The sequence below is a fragment of the Platichthys flesus genome, chromosome 6, assembly GCF_949316205.1.
Source record: "Platichthys flesus chromosome 6, fPlaFle2.1, whole genome shotgun sequence".
Classification (NCBI taxonomy): Eukaryota; Metazoa; Chordata; class Actinopteri; order Pleuronectiformes; family Pleuronectidae; genus Platichthys; species Platichthys flesus.
In genome coordinates, this window is record NC_084950.1 from 16,159,962 (window position 1) to 16,186,823 (window position 26,862).

A 26,862-nucleotide genomic window follows, 5' to 3' on the forward strand; every position below is an offset into this window, starting at 1 on the left:
TCTGATCTGAGTTTCCCGTTATTAATTGCAGTTAACGAGCACAATCACTCGGAGAAGCAGCAACAATCTGCTACAACAAACACTAGAATAGCAGGAGATATCAAACCCGGATCTGCCCACGCATCCAAATCTGCACAAAAATGTATCAGGTTCCCCCCCGACCCATACCACATCCTTCCACCAAGCTTTGTGTAAATATTTCAAGTCCTTTTTCTGTAATGTGTCTAGCTAACAGACAAAGAAGGTCTAACAGCCAGATTTAATGTACATTTTTTATATGAATATATTTGATATTTAGATCTGCACTAAACTGCACACACATTTTTCTTTAATATCCATGAATTACCGCCTGAGAAAGAAAGCAGCAGATGAAAGCAGCCTTTTCTCCAAAGCGGCTCCCAGTGATTGCACAACATTATCAGTGACACATCACACTGGGCTTTAAATAAACACTAACCAGGAAATTCCTACCTGCATTCCCATGATGCAAAATACTTAAATCTGCCCAGAGCATAGCCACTAAAAAAAGAGCACTAAAACGTGGCTTGTGTGCCATTTGAATACATCTGTTATTTAGTGTAAAATGCTTAGTTTCTGAGAAACTTCATTACTAAAATATTAGCACTTTAAGGAAGAGCACAGTGGCGATGCACCGTTTGAGTATGGTGACATAGCCACAGCCATAAACACTCATGTTGTGGATAGAGGAGTTTGAGTCCTGCTCTGTTTTCACCCCGACCCACTTGGATAATCATATATGGAGTAATATGTTGACATGTGTTTTCAGTTTGTTTCACTACTCCTTACTAAGTGTAGATCGCTGTTGCAACAACTAACTGGAAAAATACAGTCCTCCCACACAGGGGGGTCTGAGTCATGTGGGAGCTTCTTCCAGCTCTGGCTTCACATCTGTATTTGCCATACCAATGATTCTAGCTGTGTGAGCTGCTCCGATCTGACTGCCCTGGTTTACCTCTCAGCTGCTGATTCACTGGTACCCTGTTGGTATTCTGCCTGTGCCAACACAAAGACTGTAATTAGTTTGTATCAGGCTAACAAGACTTTAATTATTCACTTTAAAGAGCAAGCGGGAGAAAAACAGTCCCTTTTTAATGGTGGGAAAACACATCTACTTGTACATCTCAGAATCACATATAAATCAACTCAAATAATAACATAAACCTTCCCCACACTGAGCATCGTGACCTCCACCTCCATCTCATTCTACTCCCTTGCTCCTACAGTAAATATAGGTGGTCACATCTCCTGCTGTGTGGGATTAGAGGTCACCGGGTCATGGCAGTAAATGGTAGTAAAACAGCCATGGTTGTAACTCTATATGATCAGGAGGTGGTCCGAGTAGATATGGGTTACCGGATTAGCAGCAACGCAAAACGTGCCTGCTACATAAACCCCCGATATGCCTGACAACCTACGCTGCTAACTCCATTCATCATTACTGTACATGCAACTAACAGGAAGGTCACATGCACAAACATGTACACACTTGCACACAAAAGCACAACCTACATTTAACAGATGATGTGATATTAAGCCCTCTCTCTCATATACAATTTGCACAGCTGCAGATCCCAGACTCTCACTTAAAAAATACGCACACACACACACAAACACACACACAGGAAAACCCACATGAGATAAGGTTAATCTTTATTTGCTGTAAAATTCAATCAACAACCATCCCTGGTAGAGAAATGGATTAGTGACATAGTGTTATTGTCAGTATACTAGATATTGCTGCCATGTGATTTTTAATGTATTTTTTATATATATATTTTATCTATCCATTATCTATGTGGCTTAGCCCCTCAAGGGTCAGAGGGTAACCTGGAACCAGTCACAGCTGACACTGGGCGAGAGGCGGGGTACACCCTGGTCATCGGTGAACGGATCAGGTCCAGTCTACATCCAGGACATGGTTAAACGTTACACCCCAGTCTGTTCACTCCGCTCTGCGTCGGCCAATCGGCTCGTTGCTCCCTCACTGCGAGCTAAACACTCATCAAAATCAAGACAGTTTGCTGTCCTGGCTCCTAAATGGTGGAATGAGCTCCGCATCAACATCCGGACATAAGAAAGTTGACACATCTTCCGCCGCAAACTAAAAACATACCTCTTCCGACTATACCGTGAATAAATAAAATGAAAAAATACTAACAATTTTTGAAACTGACAATTTAGTAGCACTTAAATGGCCCTTACTTATAGCACTTTCGCTTTATTTTTGAAGAAATTGTACTTTCTTGATTCCTGTTGTTCTGGGTTTGTACCCTCAGGGTTAAATGCACTTATTGTAAATCGCTTTGGATAAAAGCTTCAGCTAAATGAAATATAATGTAATGTAATGTAATTGAATGTATCACAGAGCCAACATACAGAAGACGGAAGACCATTCACACTCACATTCACACCTCCAGTCAGTTTAGAATCTCCTATCAACCTAACCCGAACTCTGCATGTCTCTGGAATGTTTGAGGAAGCCGGAAAACACGTAGAAAACCCACACCGACATGGAGAGAACACGCAAACTCCCTTTTCAACTTGATGATGTTTTGAATATTTGTTATTTACAGTATTTATAATGTTTTTTTTATATAACTGAGCAGCCAATTACAGTAGCCCACGTGTGTTTGTCTTTAGGTCCAGTGCCACACGGTTCCGTTGGATCCAGAACTACTATGGAGAGCAGGATGAGTGGGCCCTGGACGACATCTACATCGGTCAGCAGTGTCCTAACATGTGTCACGGACACGGCTGGTGTGACCATGGACACTGCAGGTCAGCCTCCACACACACACACACACACACACACACACAGTCACACACACACAATAAAACTTCCTGAGCTTTTGCTTTATTACTTTTTTTATCACACTCAACATGGAGGCCCATAAATATGTTCAGCTACCACATTAAATCATAGATGAAAGATAAGAAATTCAGCCTCCGTCTTCTCCGTAGGTGCGACGATGGCTTCACAGGAACAGACTGCCAGCCCGTTACCTCCCTGTCCTCCAGTGTGCTCTCTGACTTTGAGTCCCAGGATGCAATGCTGGCCACTTGGCAAGAGGTGATTGGTGGAGAGGTGGTGACCCCCGACATGGGCTGCGGTGTGGTCTCATCTGGATCATCTCTGTACTTCAGCAAGGTACAACAGCTAGAAAATTTACCCCAAAAAATAGCATTTTTTGCATTTTGGTTATTTAATAATGTAGTTGTTGAATTTTTTGTATCTATACTTACTCATACTATATTGATACCATGTATTGGTTACTGAAAAGTGGCTGTGATATATAAGTACTACATGGACTCCCCACAAATAACCTTTACAGTACTTCCTGCATGTCATAGGTATTATTTGCTACTTGATAGATGAACATGCGTGTTGTTGTCAGGCTGGGCTGAGGCAGCTGGTGAGCTGGGACCTGGACACAGAATGGGCGGAGTTTGTGCAGTTCTACCTGCGGGTGGGCGGAGACTGGGCCGAGTGTAACCAGGCCGACAGCAGAGAAGAAGGAGTGTTGCTGCAGTACAGCAACGACGGGGGAATCAGCTGGGGTCTCATCGCCGAGATGTACTTCACCGACTTCACCAAACCCCGGTGAGTGACCTGTGGCTGAAGAAAGGGGAAAACTCATATTTCACCTTTTCACAAACATAACAAAGACACATCGTGTAATAGATGCGTTCATGATTGTACATTTTCAAAGAGAACCTGTCTCCCCTACCACCCTCAGCTTTGTCCACTATGAGCTTCCCTTGGTTTCGAAGACGCCCTCCACCAGGTTTCGATGGTGGCAGCCTCTTCACTCTGGGGAGGGCTACGACCAGTGGGCAATTGATGACGTCATCATTTTGTCAGAGAGGGAGAAACACATCATCCCCATGGCCAATCCTACTCTACCGCAGGTCAGGAAACAGTTTGAGGAGTTATTTTCTGTTACTCCTTTTAATTTGTGCTCAGACCTTGTGCTGCAGCCCCTGCTTCATCTTGAGATATTGCTTGTTTTGCTGTAATGGAAAGTGTTTGCCAAACTGAAATAGAGCTGGTTTAAAATATTTTTGCAGAAGTGCATCCATTAATCTTTTGAGAACTATTTTCCACTGCAGACACTGATACCTGTTATCACTAAGCCCTCTGCTAAAGTCGCCTGCCTTCTGTCTCTGTAGAACTTTTACGAGAAGCCGGCGTTCGACTACCCTCTGAACCAGATGAGTGTGTGGCTGATGCTCGGTAATGAAGGCATGGAGAGGGAAAGCAACAACAGCTTCTGTGCCCCCACGCCCTCTGCCATGGTGTTTGGGCGCTCTGATGGGGATAGGGTAGCTGTCACGAGAGACCTGGTCTTGCGATCTGGCTACACCCTTCAATTTAAGGTACCCACTTAGAATGTGTAAACACTACAAATGGACGGGCAATTTTAAAGGTGCCATTTTGAGAATTGTCTGTGCACTGTGTCCCCTACCAGTTGAACATTGGCTGTGAGTCAGAGTTCAGTGCATCTGCCCCGGTCCTGCTGCAGTATTCCCATGATGCCGGTCGCACCTGGGCCCTGGTGAGGGAGGGCTGTTACCCAGGAACCCCGGGGGTAGGGTTGTGTGAGGGCAGTGGTCGTGAGCTCAGAGAGCCCACTGTCTACAACACCGGAGACTATGAACAGTGGACCAGGGTCACTGTGGTAATACCACGCAATGTTGCAGCCAGGTAGCTATTGTAACAAGCATGCAGCTGCTATGTTGAATAAGAGTTTTTGGAAAATGTCTAATTGAACTACATACTAGTTGCTTAATAGCTTCTATTAATCATTTCTACCACCAGTTTTAATGCCTGCTGTATCCTTCCTTTTACTGAATCTCTTTCGTCTCATTTCCCAGCAAAACCAGGTTCCGTTGGTTCCAGGAGAGCAGCATGTACAGAGATGCTCCAGCTTTTGCCCTGGATGGGGTCTACATCTCTGAGCCCTGTCCAAACCACTGTGGGGGACATGGAGACTGCATATCTGGAGTCTGCTTCTGTGATATGGGATTCACAGGTTCGGTGCCCGATGGCTTCTCTATCATAATAGTTATATTTTTGACATAACTTTATGTTTTATCACACAATTCCCTTTTTTTCCCCACAGTGGAGCAGGATAGCTGCGTACCATCTGTAGCCAGTCCCCCGGAACTGACCGAAGGCTTTGAGGGGAAGCTGAGTCCTCTGTGGCAGAGCCTGAGTGGAGGACAGATAGGAGGAGGCTGTGGTATCATTGGTGAAGGGAAGGCCCTCTACTTCAGTAGCCCTGGGAGGAGAGAAGCACACACAGTGCCTCTAGACACTACCAACACACGGTGGGTGAAATTCACGACTACAAACCTCTCATGATCATCATCCAGACAACCCTGTTAAATTGCGGCTCATTGGTTTGAAGTTAAAATTTAAATTTGACATTTCTGTTTAAATACAGGTTGGTCCAATTCTACATCCGCATCGGCAGCAAAAGTTTGGGGCCCACTTGCACGAGGCCGCGCTCCCGCAATGAAGGTTATTATCTGTCGTGCACTAGAGCATTGAGGCCCTCTGCTGCATTCATGTGGCTGATCCTTAACAGCGCAGTCTGTGGAGAGCAGCTCCACATCTTTTTTGACTTGTTTCCATCTGTTCCTGATCCATCCTGATTCTTGCAGCAAAGCTTGCGTCACTACAGATCTGATCCTTATCGACAGTGTTTTTCTTTGTAATGAAGACTCAGAGTCTAGTGTTGTCTGTTGTGTTCATCAGTCAGCACATTGTGGATCTCTAGCCTGGAGCAGTGCTGAAGGCTCAGTCTGAGTCGGTTTCTTTAGCGACAGATAAAAACCTGCTAAACTCTTAAACCATTTGTCTGTAATAATCAAAGTTTTTGGATTTATTCAATTTGTTTGTATTTCCAGCTGAATCTATTCTATATCCATGAAAGAATTGTCCCCACAGTGTGATCCACTCTCCTCTTCCAGGAATCCTTGTGCAGTTTTCTACAAACAACGGTGTGCAGTGGCAGTTCCTGAGGGAGCTCGACTTCAGCTCCTTCCTAGAGCCTCAGGTGGTCACCATCGAGCTGCCACCTGCAGCTAAAACCTCCTACACAGTATTTCGCTGGTGGCAGCCACAGCAAGGTAAGTGCACGATTGAACACCACAGGAAAGCACTTATTGAATTGCAATATATTTTTGAAGTTACAGCTTTTATTTACTTTCTTCCTCTCCTTTCGCGTAGGGAAACACTCTGCCCAGTGGGCGCTGGACGACGTTTTCATCGGTATGAACGACAGCTCAAGAACAGGTTTCCAAGACAAGTTTGACGGCACAACCCCACTGAGGCACAACTGGTACCGTGTCCAGGGTGGAGAGGTGACGGTGGACTGTTTGTCTCTGGACACAGCACTTACCTTCAACTCTGAGGCCATCGACAGTGAGTCATTATACTGCATTATTGTTCCCAGGCGCATGCACTCTCTCAATTGGAGACAAGGGCTTAGGACTATAGGGTTGTCAGTTTCAACTCCCACACAGGCGAGGAAATTGTATGCTCAGAAAGTGCGGGAGTAACTCAACACACCCTTAACAATCAGTGTCAAGTGAAGCTGCTGCATTTGCAAGGAGAAGCTGAGCATTGTGTGTTGAAGTGAATGAATGCAAAGTTGGATGTTACTACAGCTGGACAGCAGGATGAAAACAATGGTAAAACATAAATATACACATATGTGATTAGACACTGCAACCACAGACAGACACTGTGATTTCACTCAGTTGTGCTCAAACAAACCACAAAAGAGGCTGTGCAGAGACATCACAGTCTTACACACACAACCGGCTGAAATTGAATCACCCATTTACTGCAGCGCAGAGGGTCCTGCATTATGAATGAGGAGCAGACCTGATTGAACATCCTGCCTGTTATTTATGCCTGCACCAAGCTGTGAGCCGATTTACTTTGCACAAATATTACATTACAACCGGGCTCATTCATTAGGCGCTCAAAGCAAGAGCGATTTGGCAACACATCGATAAACAAAGAGCTCCCGTGTGAACACATAAAGCACGTGGATGCTTGTTCCTGTATGCGCTGAATCATACACACATTTCACACATAACTCAACAGAAACTATTACATTCAAGGTTGCATTGACTTTGTGATTTAGGAAAGACCTTATTTCACGTGTCACTGATGTAGACATTTTATCAAATAAAGTCCTAAAGGAACTGTATTTTTTATGCACAGAAAATGTTTTCATTTATGTGGTAACCAGGGGAGACTTCTAGCAGCTGAAACATGTTGATTTATAAACATGGGTCTTTTTATGTATTTTGAGTAAAAAAACGTTAAATCGATCGAGTCTCCACTTCCTCCCACTATCAAGAAATGAATCCAAAATATACCAGAAATGAACACTGTCATCTTGCACCTATGACATCATTTGGAGCCAGAGTTTGGGGAATAGCAGTCAGGGGACGGAGCCTTGGTAGTGAGGCCCCCCCGATACACTAGCTGGACAAACTATGAATCAATCCGTCAATCCTCCTAAACTGTGTTTTTATAGCATCAAATGAGAAATTAAAATAATATAAACATTAAATTACTTTTTAGCTTGGTCCATGTCCCATCAGCTAACATGGAAGAGGCAGGAGTGTTTGACCCATACATGCAGCCTGCCACCAGGTGGTGATCAAGACGCTTTGGTGGAGCTGTCATGTCATCAATCCGTTATGGTGAATACTTACATATATAACGTTGCTGTTATGCTGTGTCTGCAGAGAAGCCGAGGTACGCAGAGAGCTGGGACTTTGAGGTGTCCGGCTCGTCATTCCTGCAGTTTGAGCTGAGTATGGGATGCAGCAAGTCCACTTCCTTCTCCCACGGCGTGCGGCTGGAGTATTCCTCAGACTGCGGCCGACACTGGTCTCTCCTTACTCCAGAGTGTGTGCCCCCAGCCATTGGGTGCGCTGGTTATACCCAGAGTTCCATCTACACCTCGACCCAGTACAAACACTGGAGGAGGATCACGGTCTATCTGCCCAGTGCTGCTAAGTATGTGTTTTATAAATAGTAAATTGTGGACAGCTTTTTCTCAAAGTGCACAAACTGCTGAACCGACTCTGTGTTATAACTTCCTGCTGAATCTCCTTAGCTCCCCTAGAACCCGGTTCCGTTGGATCCAGACCCACTTCACCCCAGGAGCAGAGGGATGGGCTCTAGATAACGTGCTACTTGCCCCTGGCTGTCCCTGGATGTGCTCTGGACATGGTCTGTGTGACAATGGACGTTGTTTGTAAGTATAACATTTTTATATTTCTTTTTTTTGTAGGTAAATGTTACGTACCTTTACCTTTTCTCTCTTTCTCACACAGGTGTGACAAGGGTTATGGAGGCGCACACTGTGTGCCTTTAGCTCCTCTGCCATCTGTGCTGAGAGAGGACTTTAATGAGAACCTGCAGCAGGAGACCTGGCCCGAGGTGTACGGAGCAGAGAGGGGAACTCTGAGCGGAGAGCCTCTTAAATCTGGCACTGCCCTCATCTTCAAAGGGGTAAGAGGTCTTACTTATCATGCAGACGGCATTAAGAGCAATACAAATTCTGTTAAAAAAAAACATAGACATTTCTCTAATCCTGTAATCCATGTTTATTTGCAGGATGGTCTGCGAATGTTAGTGTCACGGGATCTGGACTGCTCCAACACTCTCTACATTCAGTTCTCCTTCAAATTCATCACTAAAGGTACCACTTCACTCTTTTATTTGTATTTGTGTAGTTATATTTCTGTGTGATTGATTCAAATGTGTATATACGTGTTTATTTTTCAAAAAATTGGTGTAACAGTTCATCTTGTGGGCTTTTCTTTAGGTGTCCCAGAGCGCTCCCACTCAGTGCTGCTGCAGTACTCGGTGAACGGAGGGATCAGCTGGCTGCTGCTGGATGAGTTCTACTTCCCAGCCTCCACTGACACGCTCTTCCTTCACCTGCCTCTGCCAGCCAGTGCTCAGACCAACGCCACCCGCTTCAGACTCTGGCAGCCGTACAACAGTGGTGAGCAGAGACACTATTTGAGAGCAGTGTAAAACTCTCCTGACTGTTTTTCTGTCATGTTTCCAAACTGTCCTTCTTCTATAGCTCTCTTCCCCTTAACGCGTGGTCACATTTGCATGTTCCCACTTGGGCCATCTTAAGGACAAATTTCCTCAGTCAGTGTTTAATAATTTCTTCTAAATAATGCCCTTCAGGTAAGAAGGAGGAGGTGTGGGTGATAGATGATCTCATCATTGATGGCAGCTCCTTAAACAACCCACCAGTGGTGATAGACAGCTTTGATGAAGGCCCCAATGAGTCCAACTGGCTGTTCTTCCCCGGGGGAAACACTGGCCTCTACTGCCCCTACCAGAAGACTGGCCTGTGAGAAAAAATCAGCAATTACCTTCTTAATGACAACAACGGAGGTGTCGTGATTTGCATGTTTTGTTTTTGCGTCAACCCAAATGATGATAAAACTGGATTTGTGTGTGTGTCTGCTGCAGGGAGCAGGATGAGTCAGCCATGGTGTTTGTCTCCAGCGAGCTTGGAGAGCACTCTATTACCACCAGGGACATTGATGTAAATGAGAACACCATCATCCAGTTTGAGGTGAACAAACAAAGCCTCGATGACATCTTCTCCAAAGCAGCAATGAAAATAATGATTAATTTAGGATGCTAATCATGGTTCATCATCTTTTTTAATGTGATTTGTATATTAATGTTTCTCCAGATTAATGTGGGCTGCACATCTGAGAGCTCCTCTGCCCACCCAGTGCGTCTTGAGTTCTCACGGGACTTTGGTGCAACGTGGCATCTTTTGGTGCCTCTTTGTGCTGGAGGGGCACACCCCTCATCACTGTGCTCCACAGAGCTCCACCCTGCAAGCATCTACTTCCCTGGCACAACTCAGGGCTGGAGGAGGGAGGTCATTCACTTCGGCAAGCTTCGCCTCTGTGGGTAAGGACGTGATACCTACAGCTGATGAGCAAAAGATAACAAGGGAAATCTGTTCAGGAAACACTTTCAATTGCTTCTAATATCATCTAATAGCATTTTCACCTCCATACAGGTCTGTTAGGTTCCGTTGGTTCCAGGGTTTCTTCTCAACTGGCTCTACTCCTCCAACATGGGCACTGGACAACATCTACATAGGCCCACAGTGTCAGGACATGTGCAATGGCCACGGGGCTTGTATTGGTGGCTCCCACTGTGCATGTGACCCTGGCTATTCTGGACCAGACTGTTCAGTACCTGACACCCCCAACCCTGACTTCCTCAAGGAGGACTTTGAAGGTACACTAACATGCAGGTGCTCACCTGGTACACACACATTGACGATCCATTTCATGTCGGAGCCCTCAAACCACTAGTGGCCTGGGACACATGGACACATTCTTTTCCCTGTGGGAACACAAATGCACCCTGGGTCACATTGAAATTAAAATGTGATGCATGCAATTGGAGTTTCAAATAAACCAACACTTATACCATTAATAATATCTTCATAATCATGAATTTAATTTTTCTTCTTTTTTATATATAAGATATAACAATATATATGTACATACTTTAGGCATGCTTTGCAATAGTTTTTAGATTGATTATAGCTTTATTGAACCCATCTATTACTTTCCCCTATATACAATAAATGCTGAATTTATGATTGTGTGTTTTTCTGTTTTGTTGCTTTCCATGTGCTTCTTTGTGTACAAACGTGTGCCTCTAGGCGGAGCTGTGAATGCTGAGCGTTTCAAACAACTCAGCGGTGGTAAACCATCCAGGAAATGTGGCATCATGTCAAGTGGGAACCACCTGTTCTTCAGCGAGGACGGCCTGCGGATGTTGGTGTCTAATGACATGGACCTGTCAAATGCCAGGTAGGGCAACTGTCATACAAACAGGAAAACAGATATGTATTACCAGCTTGACAACAAAATACCAATACATTTCTCTGTTGTTGTTGAATTTACAGTTTTCAGTCGTCAACTCATGTTTTAATGTCCTCACTCTGTAGGTTTGTTCAGTTCTTCCTGCGTCTCGGCTGTGGAAAGGCGGCACCAGACCCTCGCTCTCAGCCTGTCTTGCTGCAGTTCTCTGTGGACGGAGGTCTCACCTGGGGACTCCTCCAGGAGTTTCTCTTCAGCAACAGCAGTAATCAGGCTCGCTTGGTGGCCCTGGAGATCCCCCTGCGTGCCCGCACATCATCCACTCGTCTCCGCTGGTGGCAGCCCTCTGAGAACGGACACTTTTACAGTCCATGGGTTATTGACCAGGTACGTCTGAACATCTGTCCAATCACAAGGCTTTTAATCATGGCTGCAACGCATTCCATGATTGCTTTAGATTGTTTCCTTCCTCTGTCATATCCCATGTCCATGCCCTGCATCAACTATGCAATTCATCTTGGATTCCACAGGTGGTGGTAGGTGGCAGTGCTAGTGGCTGGGGACCTTTGGAAGATGACTTCTCCTCGATCGATGGCCGCTCGTGGCTCCTTCACCCTGGAGGAACCCGGATGCCTGTCTGTGGCTCTGATGGACCTGCTTTTGCATTCATAGAAAAGTCCAACACTCGCTATGCTGTGACCACTGACATCAGTTTGGGTCAAGACGCCTTCATCCAGTTTGAGTTTTCTGCTTCTTGCTCTGTCACCAACTCCTGCTACTGTAAGTAAAGAGAAATGCTGCGTGTACATACAAAATGAAATAGCCATTTACTAATTTAATAATATTATTATATTGATTTTATTATTTGTTTGCAGATTCATGATGTTCAGATTGTATTTGTCTTCTCTCTATGCAGCTGTGGAGTTGGAGTATTCTCTTGATCTGGGTCTGACCTGGCAGCCTGTGGTCCGAGACTGTCTGCCCACGAGCCCTGACTGCTCCTCCTACACGCTGCAGAGGCTGCTGGTGTCTGACACGTTCAACAAGTGGGGACGCATCACCCTGCCAATCCCTTCATATGTCAGGTCAGCACTGTGCTTCACTGTACTCAAACACAGGAACAAACTTGTGCCACTTACAATCTGATACTAGACTATGTTCCAAACAATAAGTAAGACCTGCTTCTATGCAAACACAGGACTACAATATTGTGTTGATACAAATCCTTAAGTGCAACATCAGGGTTTAGCTTCATCTTTGTCATGTATTTGTGACATAAATGTATTTCTGTAGGTCTCCAGCCACCAGGTTCCGTTGGTTCCAGCAGGCTCCCTTTGACAAGCAGCAGACGTGGGCTCTGGATAACCTCTACATTGGAGACGGCTGCCCGGACATGTGCTCTGGACACGGCCGCTGCCAACAGAGCTCCTGTGTGTAAGTAACAGCAGCTGCTAGCAATGAGCAGGGAGGTGCGAATGAGAACTTGAAATTTTGGGGAGAAAATAGCCACAATTCTATTGAAGTTCATATAATTTATGTGCAGACAGTTTTTATTGCATTTTATTGTTTGTACTTGATGTTTTTAATTCAATCACATAAAGCTATTTATGTTTTTATCGCAGCATTAAAGCCAATAAATGATCAGATTAATCACAACCAGACGGCCACTTTATCTTCTAATATGATTATTTGCATCTGACTCATCCGTCCTCCAGGTGTGACCCAGAGTGGGGCGGAGAGTACTGTGATGAGCCCGTGGTTCCTCTGCCGTCCCAGCTGAAGGACAGCTTCAGCCGAACTCCCTCACTCAGCCACTGGCACATTCTCACTGGTGGGAAGCTCAGCACGGTGTGTGGAGCCGTTGCCTCCGGTGCTGCCCTGCACTTCAGTGGCGTAAGTATACATCTACGTCTGATTTTATTCTTTCTGTTTTAAAAAATGATTTATTATGAAACTAGGGTGTAGTGAAGCATGAATCGCTTTAAATGGCATGTTCTAGCTGTGATATTCTAACATACAAAAGTTCCCTGAAGCATGTTATATGCTCTGGATTGTACAGATTAAAAGGCTCAATACACATTTCCTTCAGACTTTCTCCTCTTTAATTCTCTTGTCATTTTATTGTAAGGGTCAGGATAACTTTATGTGAACACCTTACACTCGTGCTTAGTAGAGAGTATAAAAAAAAACTTCTTGAAGGAGAAGAACACTCAGTACACTACAAACCTCCTTCAAGGGCCATCGGTCCCCTTATGAAACCACATTAAAATTCACTCGATTTTTACTTGGATCTGCACCAATTGCACACACGCATTAATATGAGTCCCCTGAATATTACTGATTTTAATCAATATCCATGTATTATTCCCTGAGAAATTGGTAAAAATATTTTAAATTGTCCTACTTAGTGAAAAACAAAAATCCTGGATCTGCCTACTGATCAAGATCTGTACCAAATTGTAATGGCTCTTTCTCTGATGCATTGCCATACCAGATCTCTCCAAGTTTTGTGGTAATATGTCCAGTAGTTTTGCACATTACTGACAAATATCAGTCGGACGGACCCACCCTAACAAAAATATAACCTCCTTGGCGGAAGTAATTAGTGTGGTAAGAGCACTGACCTGTGCTGATTTACTGGGGCAAATAGATAATAAAGAGATTGTTAGACAAGCCAGACATCTACAACTTCTGAAAGCTGTGGCTTTATGTATTGATCCGTTGAAGAAACACCATTAAGTAAGTAGATGTCAGCCTTTATGTGCAGCTTAGCCTCTCAGGCATTGGCTCTAGGGCAGTATTGCAAATGGACACCATTGACTGGCTGATGCTAATATGGAAAGACAACGTCAGAGAAGCCCCTTAAGACTGAAGGTCACTTGTGAAAGGCCTACAAGATAAATTGCTGGAGTGTTTGAAGCTGAAACTCAAGTTAGTTTTATTCAGGAAATGTACTGATCCTGCTTGAGACTTTTGGGTTTGCATTTAAATGGATGATCAATAGAGAAATAAAGAAAGAGACTAGAGACCAGTGGACAGGCTTCCATCTATCTCAAGCATCCATCATTAACAGCTTCTCTTCTTGTGTCTGTTCACAGAGTTGCAGCCGTCAGCTGGCGACAGTAGACCTGAACCTGACCAACGCTGAGTTCATTCAGTTCTACTTCATGTATGGCTGCATGATCCCACCTAGCAACCGTAACCATGGTGTACTCCTGGAGTACAGTTTGAATGGGGGAATCAACTGGCACCTACTGACAGAGATCTTCTACGATCTGTACACCAAGCCTGGGTGAGTGGTTCTTTTTCACCTGCCACACATGGAAATACCTAAATGTGTACAAGTGGCTGAAAATTTTAAATCTTTGACTCTCTGATCCGTGTTCAGGTTTGTGAATGTGCTGCTGCCCCCTGCTGCCCGGCAGGAAGGCGTGCGTGTGCGCTGGTGGCAGCCACAGCACGAGGGAGCCGACCACAGTGACTGGGCTCTGGATAACGTCCTCATCGCCGGCTCAGACCCGCGTGCACAGATCTCTGACACATTCGGAGGGGTGGCACTGCCCAACCATGAGAGAGCTCCAGCTGATGAGACCTCAGGGAAGATCGGTGAACTGAGCGAGCAGGAGGAGACGCTCATCGGTATTTAAATCAAGTCTTGAATCTGAGTCTACTGAGCTCCTCATTACCTCTTGTTCGATTACCTGCATACCTGCACGCCAACGCCCAACAGTCCCCTTATGAAACCACATTTAAAATCAATCAAGGGAATAAGAAATTCCTTGATCGGCCCCCTGATCCGGATCTTCATCAAAACTTTATTAGTTCTTCCTTGGCCCATGTCGCATCTGTTGTTTTTGGGTAATTTTGCAGGGGTGAAATTATAACCCTCTTAGCGGAGGCAACAACCTAACATCATTTCTTATTGCTTTAATGCTCAACATAACTTCTTAGCTCTATAAGCTTCTAATCGTTGTTTCTCTCTCAGTGAGCGACCACTGGCTGTTCTCAGAGGACTGCGTAGTGCAGCGGTTCTGCAGCTCTCCTGATGGGGTGATGGTGTGTGGGAACGCTGATGGACGGGAGGTGTACGCGGTCACACATGATATTGTTCCTGACAAGGGCTGGGTCATGCAGTTCAAGGTAATTAATGAGCCCTGAAGTGACACAGCCAATATCTGCATCATTGTGTTGTGTGATATCCTCTCATTCGCAACCATGTGTCGTGTGATGTAGATCGCAGTAGGCTGCAGCGCGCCAGAGCGTCTTACAGACCGGCAAATTCATGTCCAGTACTCAGTTGATTTTGGAGTGACCTGGAAATACCTCATGGCCCAGTGCCTACCTGCAGACCCCCGCTGTGGAGGTCAGGTCTCACAGCCATCAGTCTTCTTCCCTGCTGAAGGATGGAAGAGAGCTGTTTATCCCTTGCCTGACAGCCTTGCTGACACGTGAGTCATTCTACCTCAGATCTGCCTCATAAGCACACAAAACACTGAGTCCTCTTTCATATTTAATGGTACTACCGTGGCATGCTTGTCCTAAATTATTGATCGAACAAATTAGAGTCCTCATGTTAATTATTAAAACCACGGTCGTATAAATCTTGAAAATGGTATTTATGTTGTTCAACTAACTTGTCCTGTTTGTGTCTCAGTGCGGTGCGGTTCCGGTTTTACCAGCAGCACTCAGACATTCAGTGGGGTGTGGAGAACTTTTACATCGGCCCAGCGTGCCACAGCCACTGTGGGGGTCACGGGGACTGTCTGGATAAGCGCTGCCTCTGCGACCCAGGCTTCACGGGACCAAACTGCTACGCCAGCACTGCTCTTAAGGTAGATGATTCTGGTTCTTCATCGGTCTTACATTGTCTTGTTAAAAACAGACCGGAAGAGAGTTTGACGATGAAAATATACCTGTTCTGAGATGATCCCTGTTTCAGATTCTGTGTCTTTTCCCCTCTAGGCGTCTCTAAAGGAGCGTTTTGACTGGGAAGGGGCAGCAGGACCCCAGTGGCAGGTGCTGGAAGGCGGTCGGCCCTGCACAGACTGTGGTGTGCTGGTAGAAGGGACTGCCCTGTACTTTGGAGGAGCTGATGCCAGACAGGCTGTCACTGCGGATTTGGACCTTCGTGGAGCCAAGTCAGTACACAACTTCAGATGTTTTCTACCTATCTTTGAATGAGACTAATTATATATTAATACATATATTCAGGTTCAGGTTTTGATTTGGGAAATGAAAGGTTTACATGCTCACAAAAGTGTTTCCTAGAACTGTCCATTACTGCAGCACCTCTTAAGTATAGCTCCTGTATTTTAAAGGCCGCCTCGTTTGCTCTGATTGGCCTTTGTAATTTCCATTACAAACATAACGAAACTCATATAAAAAACTAGACAAAATAGAAATATATGACTGGTTTAAATCTTAAGGTAAATTATAAACTGTGTGTTTTGTTGACAGGTTTGTGGAGTACTGGGCCAGGATTGGCAGTGAAGATAACATGACCATGTGCCATCGTCCAACGTGTCGTAAAGAGGGAGTGTTGCTGGATTACTCCACTGACGGAGGTAACGCCAACAAGAACAACACACATTACATTGGGTGTTGATCCCTTTTTCATCTTCCTGTCTCTTTCTTTTTTCAAACTGTCCACATTGTTTCCTCAGGTGTGTCCTGGACGCTGCTGCATGAGATGGACTATCTGAAGTACGTGTCAGTGAGGCGAGACTATATTGTCCTTCCAGAGGGAGCTCTGACCAATGCTACTCGCCTCCGCTGGTGGCAGCCATTCACCATTTCCTCTGGCCTGGCCAGCCCCAGCCTGGAAAGAGCCCAGTGGGCTATAGATAATATCTTGGTGGGGGGGTCAGACATCAACCCCTCCACCCTGCTAGACACTTTTGATGACGGTGAGTTTGTATGTGCTGAAATAATCAGAGCCGAACAATTAAATGAGTCTTCAGGAAATTAATTTGGACTCTTCCTCCTCTTCTGGTTTCGTTGTCTTTCATCAGAGGGAGTGTCTCATGAGGAAAGCTGGAGTTTCTACCCGAACGCTGTACGCACAGCTGGCTTTTGTGGAAACCCCTCATTTCACTTGTACTGGCCAAACAAGAATCAGGACAGGACACACAACATCCTGGCCACTCGGGAGCTCATAGTGCAACCTGGATATATTTTACAATTCAAGGTATGGTACTGCCAGAGAGCCACATGGCCTAATTGACAGCTGTGATTTGTCATGTACCCTTTGGCTTCAGGTCTTAACACTTCTCCTCCTGTTGCAGATTGTTGTTGGGTGTGAGGCAGACACCTGTGAGGACCATCACTCTGTTCTGCTGCAGTACAGAAAGGACGCAAGGTAAGAAAAACCAGAGGAGAAGCAAAGAACACTCGCTCATAGTAATAAACCCACAGAGAGTTACCAGACTCAGCAGGTTCTCTTGTCTTTATCTTGTGTTGGACGTTCACTCACCCTGCTACAGTGTTGTTTAGGGGACAGTTGTTTTCAAGAAAACAGAGTTTTAACCCAACATACACTACCTGTCCTGTACCAAACAATAGAAGCAAGCAAATAGTAACTGACTCATTGAACATCCTGTTACAAAGTATATATACTGTATACTCTGTTTTAACTGTGTACACTCTGTTCACATTGTATATATCATATCTTTCTCCCTGCCTTCATGTTATATGTTTATTTATTTATTTTAAATTATGTATTGTTATTTTTAAGTATCTCCCTTACTTCTTTAATCCAGCAAATTCCCAATAGTTGGACTAATTCAGGCTTATCCTAATTTTCTTATCTCAGCTCAGCTCAGCTTATCTCATCCACTTAGTTTACCTTCACTTAACTTTCCACTACTTACAAGTGGCAAAAAATTGATTATTGCAGATTTAAGGGGAATGTTCCACCAAGTTATAAAACAAGTATTTACAACATATTGTGATGTGTCTTTGTTTATCTTTCGTACTTATTACGACACAGCTTTGAGTATATTCACATTTCAACTGGTGGATTTTGTTCATAGGAAGCATTTTACATAGACTCGCCTTTCCCCGCAGGTCGGATTCGTGGCAGTTGGTACAGTCGGAGTGCCTCCCCTCGTCAGTCAACAACGTGGGCTGCTCTCCCTTCCAGTTCCACGAGTCCACAATATACAGTCCGGTCAACAGCTCAGCATGGACAAGAGTCACTGTCCAGCTGCCAGACCACGTCTCCTCAGGGTAAAATTCTAACTTTACACATCTATCCAGAGCAATGATCATGGGTTTTTATGATTTGTTGTGTTTTCCCAGGGCGACCCAGTTCCGCTGGATTCAAAAGGAGGGGACGGGAGAGCGGCAGAGCTGGGGAGTGGACCATGTTTACATCGGAGAGGCCTGCCCGGGGCTCTGCAGTGGCCACGGCTACTGTACAAGTGGAGTGGTCTGCATCTGTGATGAGGGATACCATGGTGGGCCACAAACACCTTATTACATTCAAACAACTATCTTTTCAACTTCTAAACAAAGATTTTTTCATTAACGCTCAAAGTTTTAGACAGCTCTACTATTGAGCTCTGTTATCCAGCACTTTCGCCTTGATAATCCGTTTTTCCCCCCCTCCTGCATCCTCTCCCCCGATCAGGTGATGACTGCTCCCTCTCCAGCAGTGACCTGCCCAGCTCCATCAAGGACAACTTTGAGTCGGGCAGTGTGTCTCAGGAGAGCTGGCAGCTGATCCAGGGTGGTGGAGTCGGCAGCGGCTGCGGGCAGCTGTCACCGCACGCCCACGGAGACTCACTCTACTTCAATGGCTGTAAGATGAGGCAGGCAGTTACTAAACCGCTAGACCTCACAAGAGCCAGGTACAGGTACTACCAAAACATAGTGCACACAAACATGCACCTACATATAACTTACAGCTGTGCCAAATTACCTGTAGTGTCATTGTCTGTATTAACAACCTATAATGCTTTATGTTTCTAACCTCTCCTTTACCTTCCTTCTCTGTCCCCCTGCAGTAAGATCATGTTTGTGCTGCAGATAGGCAGCGTGGCACAGACAGACAGCTGTAACATAGCTCTGGATCAGGCTGACACAGTCGATAGAGCCGTGCTGCTGCAGTACAGCGTCAACAACGGAGTGAGCTGGCATGTAATCGCCCAGCACCAGCCCAAAGACTTCATAAAGGCCCAGAGAGTCTCCTACAACATTCCACTGTGAGTGGCACAAAGAGACATGCAGATAAGACTCTGTTCAAAACAGCACTGTGTAACTTTCGCTGAGCAACAGCGCCCTCTAAAGCCGCACATGGTGGTTGATTCTGTTGGGCTGCGTGTCAAAGCGATAAAGTGGTTTTCACGTAGAGAAAAAACAAAGCTTATCCATGTGTGTACTGTTTAGTCCCACTCAATAAACTGAAACACAACTGATGGTGGAGATCATGATATTCCTCATGATCTCCAGCTTCCTCAACCTGTAACAATTATACCAAACTCTGTTAAGAGAAACATTTCCTCACTGAATATTGCTGATAAACACTGTTTTATACTGACTTGATTGCACTTTAATTTTCCGGGTCTGATACTGGTAAATATAAACAATGACAAATTATAACTTTTATAAAGGATACCTAATTAAACAAGTATTGAAACATCATTAGGTTGTTTTTTAGCTACAGCAGTAAAACACTGGCATGTATGTTGACTCTTGCTGACCCTACAATGTTTCCATGGTCTCTCCAGAGAGGCGAGGGTCAAAGGGGTGATGATGCGATGGTGGCAGCCACGCCACGAGGGTGCAGGACACGACCAGTGGGCGTTGGACCATGTGGAAGTCGTTCTGTGAGTACCCAATTCCCAGCAGGCCCACCGGCCCCCCAAGTTTGGCCCCGACCAGTGCCCCAATCTGCCCCAGCCTCACCCGTAACAAAGAATCCCATCTACTCCACACAAACACTGAGATGCAGTATATGGACAAATAAAAGTGCAAACACATCCACCTGCGTGCTGCTGATCAACTACAGCAAACCCCGTTCAGCACTCGCTCGTTAGAAACGGTCATCGCAGCTTCTGAGGTCAGGCCAGCAGGGTAGAAAAATGACTGCAGTGTGCTTTGCTGTGATGGGTTCTGTCTGTGGATGGCTGCTCTGTGTCTGACAGATCCACTCCTGCTGTCAAATCCTCATATTTTCAGTGTCTGGCAGAACACATGCATCTTCCAAATAAACAATTTGTACAGAATTAGTGCATTTCCACTGAAATGACTAACGGCTTTGTGGTAGTGCTCTTTAATCCGTTCAGTCCGTATCAGCAAGCTTTCGAAAGACGTTCACAAATAAGTGGATTGAAGACTCCATCCGTTTCTGTATCTAACGTTGTGTATAACTGAGCCAGTGGATGTCATCATCATTATGATAAGTTTAACCATTCACTCTTTTTATGAATAACTATGAATAAAAATAAAGATCTTGAAAATAATACAGCATACTTTTCTTTACTTGAACAAACACAAATAAACATATTGGCAAACATTAACGCAGAATCCCATCTGTCTGTGAAAAGCTCATATTGGCTTTATCGTTTTTTAATGAGCCAATTGAATAATCAATCAGGCTCTGAACCAAGAATACAGAAATAGAGAAGGTGACCTCACATCTGAGAAAGTGTCTTGAAATGGCATATTTTAGTTTTGTACTTTTTGAGTAGATTTCATGCAAAAGTTTCTTTCTACAGGAAAAAATAAATGTTCTTACAAATTTATAATTAGTTTTGATGCAACTTAAAAACACACTCAACAGTCGTTGATTGTTTCTCTATTTATTTCCCCCCCCCTTTTTTGATATTTATCTCTGCATTGTAGTCCTCAGCCTCCAGCAGTTATAGATTCTGTAGGGCACTGAAGATATGAAGATGGCCTCAGCTAACATTTTCTTAACATGGCAATATCATAAAGCGTTCTGAATGCATTTCGTGCACGTTGCTGTGGGTATCAGAGCAATGCTGATTTTTTCATTTCAATGTGTACCCGATGCATTTCAAATGCCGCGCACAACAGTTGTGTCAAGCGTGCTGATATTTCATGTTCAGATGCACACACACACACACACTCATGCCTAACCTGAGCTGTCCCCTGGTCTATGTGGCCGTGACCTGTCACTCCCCGCCCTCCCTCCCCTTGCACTTGCACGGTTTTCGACAGTGTCTGCTGAAAAGAGTTCTCCGTGATCCTCACACTTTGCTCTGTTGTTTATTTCTCTCTGTTCACCACTCCTCCACTCCTTCACACATTCTTCCCCTCACTCCTACACCTGCTCAATCTTTTCTTTTTATTGCTCCACGTGCCTCTCCTCCCTGCCGCTTAATGTCACCGCTGTGTTCGATCACTCCTCTGCTTGTGCCGCCTCGTATCCGACCTTCCGCCATCCTCCTCGACCTTCCGCCATCCTCCTCCTCCTCCTCCTCCTCCTCCTCCTCCTCTGTCCCTCCTCAAATCTCTTTCCCGTTTTTCTTTTCCCATTCTGTACAACAACGGATGGATTTCTGATGTTTATCTTGCTCTCTGTCTACACCTGTAACATTTTTCTCACCATCCCATCATCTTTGTTACATTCTTTTTTCTGTCTCTCACTGTTTACTCTTTTGCTGTCTTTCACATTCTCTTATTTCTTCATCATTTGTCTCCTCCTGCTAACGTTCACTCCTTCGTTGAACCTCTGACTATCTTTCCACCTCTTCTCTTTCTCCTCTCCTCCTCCTCCTCACTCTGGGCCCCTGCCTCCCTAGGCCGGGGTTCCCCCCCCCCCAGACCTTTCTGCGAGACAGCAGTCCCCTTCTCCTGCCTCCCCCCTCTCGCGCTCTAACCTCTGCTCTCTTCTGTATTCTGCTCCCTCTGGCATGGCTGTAGTGTCAGGTAAGTTATCCGCCTCTTCCTGAATTCAGCCCCCTCCCCACCTCCCTCCTGCCAAACCATCTCTCTCTCTCCCCCCCCCCCCCCGTCCTACTGCGCTAAACCTCCCACAATTTCACTGATGCACACAACCCCCACCTCATTATTACCACAGTCATCTCCATGCCCTCGGCTTAAAATCCAGCGCCAGGCGGGTCAACAAGCAGACCAGCTGTTTGCCAGGTGCAGGTTCACTGATCAAAATTATCCACAGATCAACACTTATATAAATATAAACCATTTTTGGCTTTGAAGGGTGACAGCTATTTTTGTATTGCCCATTTCCCCCCTAAAACGATTCAACACAAAGTCACCGGATGAGAAACAGGTTCCCATGATATTGCGTTGATTCTCAATGTGTCCTCGAGGCCTTTTAAATGCACTACACACACACATGTTACTGGTTCTGTGTTTGTGTTTATATGTGTGATGTAATCCATCACTATACCTGTTCCTGTTGTTTTGTTCTGGCTACGACCTCTGCTACAGCAAACACATACTGTATATTTCACTGATCCTATTTGAAAAACTGGAATAAATTCAATCAGGCTGCACCAAATTCCACATACTCCGAGATACCAGTTGTCTACGGCTACTACCACAGTGCTAAGTTTTCATTTCAAATCAGCATGGCTCTGCTAGGGATGGTTGCGTCCTCACCAACACTCCAGTGCTGCTTTCTAGTGTGAGCGAGCAGAAACTGAGATGTGGGAAATGTTGGAAAAGATGACATTTACAACCTCTTGCTGATTGGGGGTTTTCAGTCATGACTTAATCTCTGCTCGTTCGGCAGGCTCCTATCACATGACCCCTTTCCAGAAGAAAAGAACCGTCATTAGTCTCGGCTAGAACAGCTCTTTCTCAACCAAGTACTTCCTATATTCATCGGGACACAGATCATAATATGTGTTTTTAGTCGGTTTACTTTGGACAGGGATTAAAACTGAGCCAGAAGGATTGTGTGGACATGAGGACTGTTTCAGTTAAAGTAGTTGTATGGACGTAGCCTAAATGGGCCTTTTTCTTTTTCATATCCATTCATTATTCTCTGAGAAATCAATGGAAGTCTTCTGACAGGCCCATCTGACAATGTTAAAGAAAGTGACAAACAAATCCTGGCTTTGCCCCTTGATCTAGATCTGCATCAATACTGAACTCTTCCACCAAGTTTAATCTTACTTAGAAACAAACTAACAAACCAACCAACAAACAGACCGGGGTGATGAATAGTTTGTGGGTCCAGGGTTTATCTCCCACTCCGCTGTTTGCAAATGAGTTTCATTGGACTAACAACCTCCATCCAGCTCCTTGCATGGCTTTGTGGATCATATGGTGTGACAGCTCTGCATTCCCTTTTCACTCATGGCTGTGTTACTGTCAGAGGACAACAGCACATGACCCTGAGCTAGGAGCTTCCTCCTCAATGGCCCTCTGCCCCCGTTCAGACCTGATGTTATCATCCAGCCTGAGTGATCCGATCACAAGTGGTCAGCACTTAGTTCAGGTCTGGATGAACCCAAACACGTCCTCAGTGCGTCTTCAGATCCGATCACAAAAAGTTCATTGGGAGATGGTCTGTGTTGAAGGACCGCCCACTTTGCTAACATCCTCTGACCTGTTGCAATTTCTCAACGAGTCAAACGAGTCAAACATATGACCCATACGATCATATGGTTGTGGCCACAATATCAACGCTGACCAACAAATAATGATTTCTATTTTTTCAAATGGGTAAAATCATTGTAGATCATCTAATCTTTTCGCTCGCTATATTCCTCTCTCTCTCTCTCTCGCTCGCTCCAACAAACACGTATACACACACACACATACACACAAACACAAACTGGTGATGGGAATGTGATATCTGCGGGAGCCGGAGTCACATCAGAGTGTGAACAGACAAACTAATCAGTGCCCACTTGTGATTGGATCTCTCAGGGCGGACGTTAATACCAGGTCTGAACAGAGTCTCTTAGCTCTGACCTCATGTTAGAAACACACACACACACTTTCAAACATAACAGTATATCAGCCATCCCTCCCATTCCACCTCCACAGCCATCTCTCACTCACACACCCACACACATCATCCCCCTACCCGCCACCCTCCACCCTTCCTGAACCCCTGCTTCGCAGAGGCCCCTTGCCTGCCCTGGCTTCACTACTGGCTCACTGGCACCGCCCTGCTGGATGGAAGAGGCAATGAACAGGCTAAGCAAGCGAGATCTTCCGTAGCTTTTTCTGTGTCTCCTTAGTTTCCAAACCACCCCCCGTCTCTGCTCACGAGCCTGCACTCTCTTTAGTTATTTTATTCTTCCCCGGTTTACTCTGACCTCAAACACTCATAGTTCCCCCTCTAGTGTCTGTGAAAGTTGATGTTTGTAAATATCGTGTCTCGTCCTGTGACATATGGTCTGCCATGATGTAGCTAGTACTGCAATGTTCACTGTCTAGCCGCCTCTCATTCGTACAGAACATAAACAAATTCAAGTTGTGTAGAGTAGCATCACCCATCCTCCGACCCACAAGACCCGTGCAGTCGTTGAGTGTTTGAGGTTTTGGCTGAAACATGTTTAAAAATACCAGCATGATGAACCTGGATGTGTGAGAGAATACGACAGCCGACCAATCATGTGTTAGCGTGCATGCATTCAGAGTGTGTGCATGGAAAAGTGTGGATTTTCAGCGCCCTGTTCTCGGTCACTAACGCTCACACTCTCTCCCTCCCTCTTTCATTGTGTTTTTATCCCCCTCGCAGCACCCGCAAACAAAACTACATGATGAACTTTGCCAGACAGACCGGCGTGCGTCACTACTACAGCCGCAAGAGGCGGGCACTGCGACTGCGTGCCTGAACCCGACCAAGAAGGAATCCGCTCTCTGACCTGCCAAGCACACATCGACCCGCCACGCACATCCCTTTTTTCTCCTGACGACGTATCGCCCTGCTGAGTCCCATCCACCGGTGGATTCCAGTCAGCCTTAGACTCCCCTCGCCCATCTCGCCCTCCACCCTCTGCCAGCAACACGGGCCATCCAGTCAGTTCAACGCCGGCCAACCGCGGCCTTCCCAACCACACGGGTTGGCGGGAATGAAACTCTGAGGAAAAGGAGTGAAGCAGACATTTTGTTAAGTTTTTCTTTTTCGTGGATGGTCAGGGGGGTTTCCAGTTGTTTTTCTAATTGTTGCTGTGGTCCCCGTTCCCCACCTACGACATCCCTCCCTCTGGCTGACCTCGCCCATCACTCCCCCTCCTCTCTCCTCACCCTGCTTTTCCTGCCACACTGTGAAATTAGAGAGATAATAAAATAATATATCACTGCTGAACTGACCAGCCAATTGGAGAGGCGCCTCCCTGTGGAGGGGGAGCGGGGGGGTGTACTCCACTCAACTGCCGCCAAACCAGTCCGTCAGGAGAAAGACCACAATGATGATGATGATGATGAGGACGATATCGACCCATGAAGAGGAAAACCGGTGATGAAGAAGAAGAAAAAAAAAGTACTGTGTTCTTGCTGTTCTGTGTGTCTGTGGGTTCTTTTCGTGATGAGTTGACTGTGGTGTTCCGTTCACTCGTTCGTTTGTTTTCTACTAATTCATATGCTTTTAAGGTGGGGGGAGGGACAGAGGGAGGGAGGGGGGGTTGCTGGGTTCCGTTTCCCTTTTTCCCTCGTTTTATCCGGGACGGACGTGGGCCGGGGGTGGGGTGGGGTGGGGGGGGGAAGCCCGGCCTCCTCTGTGAGAAGGAACGAAATAATGATTTGCACGACAGGAAAAGGAGAAAATAAGAAAAAAATAATTAAAGACTGAACAATGCTTTTTTTTTTTGTTTGTTTGTTTGTTTTTGTTATCATTTTTTATATATATATGTTGGTTCCTGAAAATACAGATATTTATGGTAAATGGTTCTTCACGTAACCTATTTAAGATGCACTGTGCGTGAAATCTGTATGTTATTTTTTAGTGTTAAGTTATTAGGCAGTTGAGTCCGGCTCTCAGACTGCATCATCTCCCCTCTTCCTTCTTCTCTTGTGCTGTTTCCCCCCTTTCCATCTCTCTCTCTCTCTCTGCTGATTTTCTGAAACCTGGAGGTGAGGCTCTATTAGTGTTGTTTTTTGAAGTCTGTGTAATATGGACCCTCTTGCCCTCAGTGTAACTCCAGTATAGCAATCTCCTGTATATATATGTATATCCACTATGGGGAGACCCAGCAGCCTTATAAAAGGGAAATAAAGAACTGTCCAAACCTCATACTGTACACGTTGCTTCAGCTGCTCTCTTTCATTATAAGGGATAAGCCTGGTGTGTGTGTGGTGTCTATTTACTTTGTCTTACTGTCGACAACTTGCCAACTTTCCTTCTGTCTGTCACAATCCACCAAGCCCAGTAAACCTAATGGGGACTAGTTTCAGCAGCGGAATAATATACATTGGTTGATCATTGAGTATTAACATTACCAGGATGGTGATTGTGGTTCTGACATGGTAAATGGTCTGTATTCACATGTTTAATGCATTACAAGTCGCATTCACCAATTCATGCAGTGCTACTAAGTGCACAGCCATCAGACGCAATTTGGGTTCAGTATCTTCAAGACTGGAGGAGCCAGGAATCAAACCGCCGTCCTTTGGGGATATGACGACCCTCTGTATCCACCTTTAAATGCTGTTGTTCGTCTTGATAAAGCAACTTGACAGTGTAGCGTGCTGACATGTTTTTATACCTCAGAGCAAGTTCAGAATAAGTTATACTAAGATGTGGAGACACAGACAATGCTTGATTGTGTTGGATCTGAAAATACAGAATTTCCAGCCGTACTTCCTGGACCGTTTTAAGCATAAACCCTACAGGGAAAGTGAGGACACTTGGCTTTAAGGTTCGGCATTTAGTTTGAACGTTTAGGGTAAGGGACTAGGGAATGCATTATGCCAATGAGTGTCCTCACTAAGATGGAAGTACAAACGTGTGTGTGTGAGAGAGAAAAGTACCTGAAA

The 26,862-nt window shown here is 45.3% G+C and overlaps 1 protein-coding gene across 1 annotated transcript in view; it reads left to right on the forward strand.

Annotated features, from left to right (window-relative positions):
• Window positions 1–25,493, forward strand: part of reln (reelin) — a 94,814-nt gene extending 69,321 nt beyond the window's left edge. The window contains exons 23-64 of the mRNA XM_062389645.1: window positions 2,662–2,799; window positions 2,983–3,169; window positions 3,417–3,622; window positions 3,759–3,930; window positions 4,192–4,398; window positions 4,491–4,726; window positions 4,897–5,054; window positions 5,145–5,352; window positions 5,469–5,545; window positions 5,998–6,156; window positions 6,257–6,451; window positions 7,795–8,068; window positions 8,169–8,309; window positions 8,389–8,566; window positions 8,672–8,756; window positions 8,883–9,065; window positions 9,260–9,428; window positions 9,551–9,656; window positions 9,780–10,006; window positions 10,119–10,342; window positions 10,776–10,926; window positions 11,064–11,322; window positions 11,466–11,715; window positions 11,852–12,020; window positions 12,229–12,369; window positions 12,651–12,828; window positions 14,034–14,227; window positions 14,324–14,574; window positions 14,921–15,075; window positions 15,169–15,383; window positions 15,590–15,767; window positions 15,898–16,073; window positions 16,393–16,499; window positions 16,599–16,841; window positions 16,947–17,122; window positions 17,220–17,293; window positions 18,001–18,162; window positions 18,235–18,392; window positions 18,566–18,785; window positions 18,942–19,139; window positions 19,665–19,763; window positions 24,626–25,493. Coding sequence (XP_062245629.1) covers window positions 2,662–2,799; window positions 2,983–3,169; window positions 3,417–3,622; window positions 3,759–3,930; window positions 4,192–4,398; window positions 4,491–4,726; window positions 4,897–5,054; window positions 5,145–5,352; window positions 5,469–5,545; window positions 5,998–6,156; window positions 6,257–6,451; window positions 7,795–8,068; window positions 8,169–8,309; window positions 8,389–8,566; window positions 8,672–8,756; window positions 8,883–9,065; window positions 9,260–9,428; window positions 9,551–9,656; window positions 9,780–10,006; window positions 10,119–10,342; window positions 10,776–10,926; window positions 11,064–11,322; window positions 11,466–11,715; window positions 11,852–12,020; window positions 12,229–12,369; window positions 12,651–12,828; window positions 14,034–14,227; window positions 14,324–14,574; window positions 14,921–15,075; window positions 15,169–15,383; window positions 15,590–15,767; window positions 15,898–16,073; window positions 16,393–16,499; window positions 16,599–16,841; window positions 16,947–17,122; window positions 17,220–17,293; window positions 18,001–18,162; window positions 18,235–18,392; window positions 18,566–18,785; window positions 18,942–19,139; window positions 19,665–19,763; window positions 24,626–24,722 — 7,381 coding nt within the window. The 3' untranslated portion in view covers window positions 24,723–25,493. The remainder of the gene's footprint in view (window positions 1–2,661; window positions 2,800–2,982; window positions 3,170–3,416; window positions 3,623–3,758; window positions 3,931–4,191; window positions 4,399–4,490; window positions 4,727–4,896; window positions 5,055–5,144; window positions 5,353–5,468; window positions 5,546–5,997; window positions 6,157–6,256; window positions 6,452–7,794; window positions 8,069–8,168; window positions 8,310–8,388; window positions 8,567–8,671; window positions 8,757–8,882; window positions 9,066–9,259; window positions 9,429–9,550; window positions 9,657–9,779; window positions 10,007–10,118; window positions 10,343–10,775; window positions 10,927–11,063; window positions 11,323–11,465; window positions 11,716–11,851; window positions 12,021–12,228; window positions 12,370–12,650; window positions 12,829–14,033; window positions 14,228–14,323; window positions 14,575–14,920; window positions 15,076–15,168; window positions 15,384–15,589; window positions 15,768–15,897; window positions 16,074–16,392; window positions 16,500–16,598; window positions 16,842–16,946; window positions 17,123–17,219; window positions 17,294–18,000; window positions 18,163–18,234; window positions 18,393–18,565; window positions 18,786–18,941; window positions 19,140–19,664; window positions 19,764–24,625) is intronic.
• The last annotated feature ends 1,369 nt before the right edge of the window (window positions 25,494–26,862 follow it).